This window comes from Octopus bimaculoides, chromosome 20 (genome assembly GCF_001194135.2).
Source record: "Octopus bimaculoides isolate UCB-OBI-ISO-001 chromosome 20, ASM119413v2, whole genome shotgun sequence".
NCBI classification, from domain to species: Eukaryota; Metazoa; Mollusca; class Cephalopoda; order Octopoda; family Octopodidae; genus Octopus; species Octopus bimaculoides.
In genome coordinates, this window is record NC_069000.1 from 7327322 (window position 1) to 7332277 (window position 4956).

Genomic DNA, 4956 nt, shown 5'->3' on the forward strand with positions numbered 1-4956 from the left:
GTCTGCTGTCATCCCTGGACTTTAGTAAACAATACATTTTCATTAACCTCAAGGTCAAATGTCTGCTGTCATCCCTGGACTTTAGTAAACAATACATTTTCATTAACCTCAAGGTCAAATGTCTGCTGTCATCCCTGGACTTTAGTAAACAATACATTTTCATTAACCTACCCCAACCACATGTCCAGTCTTTCATGTTTGTAGGTCATTGTCTTGTGTCTGTTTTGTGTTTTTTCTTAATTACTTTGTTTGTCATCTTTGCCTGTGTAGAGGGTGTGTGAAAGTATATACATATACATGTTGAATAAAATCATAATTAACTGATCCTCCTGTATTTTCTTTTACCCAAAGCCAGGAACTTTTCAGCACCCTTTGTATATGTGTGTGTGTGTGTGCGCGTGTATAAAGTTATCTAATATAAATTCAAAATGTTTTATAAATTTTGATATAAATATTTTTACTTTCTCATATATTTTGCTTGTATGTTGCTATGTATGTTACAATTTGTTATTTCAGCTCTAGTTTAGAGTATAGAGCACTCTTTATCCTACCACGTAAAACATATAGATGTATTCAGATGCATGTGTGTGAAAATATATATATATATGTAGATAGATACATCAATAGATATAATGTTATCTTATTTAAATATAATTATTCTGTGAAATGAAAATGTTTCTTGCTGTATTTCCAGTCCTGTCAACCTAAGACGCCATATTGCTTGTGAACCTTGTGTTGGTTATGTAAATGGAGGATATGACCCACAACAAAATCAGGTGAATATTTTATCATTTTATGGTTTTACATTTGTGTATGTACATGAATATATATATACAAGGTGCTGCACAGTGAAACCAAACGGCTGCAAAGCAAGATTCTTAACCATACAGATAAGATCAGGCTGGGCAAAGTTCAGAGAGTTCCTTACTCCTGCTGGCAACGAAGGGCCTGTCTCTCAGAGTGAAAGGCAGATTGTTTGATGCCTGTGTGGAAAAAGCTATGCTGCATGGTAGTGAAACATGGGCTGCGACAGCCAAGGACATGCGTAGGCTTGGAAGAAATGAAGCCAGTATGCTTCACTGGATGTGCAATGTCAGTGTGCACTGTCTGAATAAAATTCTAACCTTAAACATTATCCTAACACTAACCCTAACCTGAATCATGAAATTTAGTGTAGCCTGTAGATTGTAGTAAACTGCATGCTAAAATGATACTGAAGATTATAAACTATGTTGTGTGTGTATTCTTTTGGTTGGGGTGTTTTTTTGTCTGTTTTTCCATGCTATCATCAGTTAGACAGACATGTTATTTTGGCATTATTTTACAACCAGTTGCCATTCCTGTTGTTTCTGGAATCTCTTATTCCACGTGTTTTTGACAGCTTAAAATGCATGGATGGTTTGTTGACAGAAGTGACAACATTGCTCACAGCTTGTGGCTTTCATAGAACTACAAAATTAAACAAACATACACATACACACCTACTTACAGATGAATGCAACACATGAGTAACTGATCCCTGCTGGTACCTGGCAGCTGTTGGTAAAACCACCATTCAGAGCCAGTGAACCAGTACTTGCATGGAAAGTATTATTTTTTATTTATTTAAAAAAAATTTTCTGGGTGCCAGATGCTTGAGAGTTCCCACTGAGTATCTGATAAGAGGTAGTTTACTATAGTCCCCTGATCCCAATCAACTAACTCAACTAGATGAATCTAATCAAATAACGACGATATTTCTTTTCAGGTGGTGGTATGTCAAAATACAGCCAAGAAACGGTGGTTGTGTTGTAATGTGCTTGCACATGAGTTTATTCATGCTTTTGACTATTGCCGAGCTAAAGTAGACTTCATGAACATTCATCATTTAGCATGTACTGAGGTGAGGACAAAGTGTTGGCTTTTTATTCTTCTTTCTTGCTTCAATTTTGTTTCCATTTCTTGCCGAGCATCTTCTTGACACTTAGGACAGAGAAACTCACTGTATACATTGATAGGCCATGAAAATAAATACACCAGATTGTTCATTTACAAAATTATATAAAGTTATGTAAAAAAAAAAATACTTATGTACAATGTTATGCTCTTCTCAATACGTGTGACATACCAGTTAAAACAATCTCTTGCACTTCTTGCAGGGATGATAAGCCAGGGATATTTCTCAAATAATTTTCAGTTCCTTTCTTGATCATTCCTAATTCTCCTACAATCACTGGTATTGTAACTGCCTTCAGATGTCACATTTCTTCAATAAGAATGAGTAAATCTTTATATTTTCTGAACTTGTCAAATTCTTTTACTGTAATATTATTTTCACAAGGGATATTCAAGTCAATCAATAAACAGACTTTATTACTTTGGTCTTTTACAACAATATCCAGTTCATTAGCTTTGATGGTTCTGTCTGTATGTACAGGAAAGTCTTAGAAAATTGTTACATTTTCTCACTCAGTTACAACCTCAGGGTGATGCTTTTTACCACTTGTCAACAGTTTTGATTTTATAATGCCAACCTTTTGCAACATTGAAATAATGAAACTACATGATGACTGATTAAATATTTGTTGTTTCATCTAAAGTTACATTCTTACACCCTGATCTTTTCCCACACACCCATATATTGTAAGGTCACCATATCCTAACAGCTGTTTCTTATAATAACTCACTTCAGAAATATTTAGTATCTGCTGCCATCATGTTATTTTCATGTCTAATTGATAGGGAACAAATAGTTTTATATCATTGTCATCATCATTCTTTAATGCAGCATTTCTCAACTGTGGTTGCAGTAGAGAATGAGGTGGCTATATGCCAGATACTGAGAAGCTAAAATCTTTCAGAGAGAAGGAATGGGTGTTTTGCTGTAGAGGATATACAGGGCTACCCGACATTATATAAGGCTGGGAGTAACTGGGAAGGAAGATTATTTCTTTGTATTATTTAATGTTTAAATCAGAATATATTTTCTAATATAGGCTCATGACCACAGATGCGCTATGTAGTAATGAATGAGTATTGAGGACTAGTGACTGACAAAATGAAGTCGAGGGTATAGTGAGTGAGTTTTAGGGAGTACTACATGATAAAATGAATCTCAATGAGTTGAGGAAACTGTCACAAGAATTCTTGATGAATGATTGATAGGCAATAAGAAAATTCTGAAGCAATTCATGCCAGCACGAAGTGGGTTGTTGTTGTCTTACTGTTTCTTCTATCTCCTGTCTTCTTCATGTTGTTATCTTCTACTGTTCTGCCTTTTTCCTGTTGCTCTCTCTCTCTCTTCCTCTCTCTCTCTCTCTCTTCCTCTCTCTCTCTTCCTCTCTCTCTCTCTCTTCCTCTCTCTCTCTCTCTCTTCCTTTCTCTCTCTCTGATCTGACAATGGTAACCAAGGAAAAGATAGACAAAAAAGAAACATTGAGACAATGTAGGATTCTTCTTGATGCAGCCCAAAACAGCTTGGATAAATAATTAACATGGTGGTAGTGGTGGCAGTGATGACAGCAGCAATAGTGATGACAGTGGTGTTAGAAGTTTAAGAGATGATGGTGGTGGTGATGATGATGATAGTGGTGGTGGTAGTGGTGCAGATAGTATTGATGCTAGTTGTGGTGGCAATGACACTAATGATGATTGTGATGGAGATGATGCTGATGATGACAGCGATGGTGGAGATGATGACGACAATGACAATGTTGAAGATAAAGACATGATGTTCAACAAAGAACTGAGGAGGAGATGATTCTATTTTTGTCCTTTCGCTTAGTTTCTGTCTTCCATTATAATTCCATTCACAACCACTATGTAAAAGCAACTTCTTTCTCTATTTTCTTTGTGTCTTGTATTAAATCTAATCTCTTTGTGTTTTCGTTTTTCCCCCTTTTTCCCTAGATTCGTGCTGCCAACTTCATGCATTGTTCCTTTATGGCTGCTATGTCGGCTGGAAGTGCTTCGCCATTTAACATCAAACAAAAACATGCGGTCAGTTAGTTGTTGGATTTTAATTCTTCTTTCTTTTTTTTCTTCCTGATTTGAATTAAAGGACAAAAAAAAAAAAACCATTTTGATTTAAAATTTAATTAAATCTTGAAGGGGATTTTTCTGCAACTATATTTCTAGTGAAAGGGTATAATCCACTAAAGGTATCCCAGGACCAGGTGATGTTAAACTGAGTGACACATTAAGTCTACCTTACAAGGGAGTCATGGCAATATTCTTTATACTTGTGGTTATTTTAGACATGGCTTTTCTATATTCTACAATTTCTATATTATTACAGGATTGTGTGAAACAGCAAGCTGTAAAATCCATTGTTATTGTTCGGAATATATCAAATGAAGCAGCTTTAGAAATTGTGAATGAAGTCTTTGATAAATGCTACAATGATTTGGAACCTGTTGGCAGAATACCAAGGAAAGCTTCAAGGGATAATTATCGGGCACTTTTGGAAGGACAGTTATATGGCTATTCGGAATAACAATCAGAAAGAATTATTATTATTATTATTATTATTATTAAAATGAACATTGTGTTGAAATATTTTTATTATTATTTAATATCATTTATCACAAATATAGTTATTGATTTCTAATAAAATTCATGAACTAAGTTCAAGTTGCTTATCAAAAACTCAGGAAGTGTGTGTGTGTGCGCATGTGTGCTCTTAACAAGAAGACTGACACTGCTGACTTTTTCATTTTGTTGAAGATTATAATTCAAACTGTTTAAAAACTGTAAGTTTGTGTCATAGAGCCTGGAGTGGTATCAAAAGGGTTAAAATGTTTATCATAAACATGTTTGAGTGTAATGCTTTCAACAAGCATTACACTTGAAAGGATGTTGGAAGCACATTTCTCAGTCTGTTACATTCTGTTGGGCCAGCTGTACATTGTCTTGACTTCCTGTTATAACTGACTGAAGAGACAATTAAAACTAATAATGTTTTAGTTATGTACAAAA

At 34.9% G+C, this 4956-nt stretch overlaps 1 protein-coding gene across 3 annotated transcripts in view; it reads left to right on the forward strand.

The window, feature by feature from the left end:
* The window catches only part of LOC106869202 (mitochondrial inner membrane protease ATP23 homolog), an 8519-nt gene extending 3913 nt beyond the window's left edge, over positions 1–4606 (forward strand). For all 3 annotated transcript variants that reach the window (XM_052975276.1, XM_014914845.2, XM_014914846.2), the window contains exons 4-7: positions 695–776; positions 1748–1882; positions 3889–3978; positions 4277–4606. In XM_052975276.1, coding sequence (XP_052831236.1) covers positions 695–776; positions 1748–1882; positions 3889–3978; positions 4277–4474 — 505 coding nt within the window. In that variant the 3' untranslated portion in view covers positions 4475–4606. The remainder of the gene's footprint in view (positions 1–694; positions 777–1747; positions 1883–3888; positions 3979–4276) is intronic.
* The last annotated feature ends 350 nt before the right edge of the window (positions 4607–4956 follow it).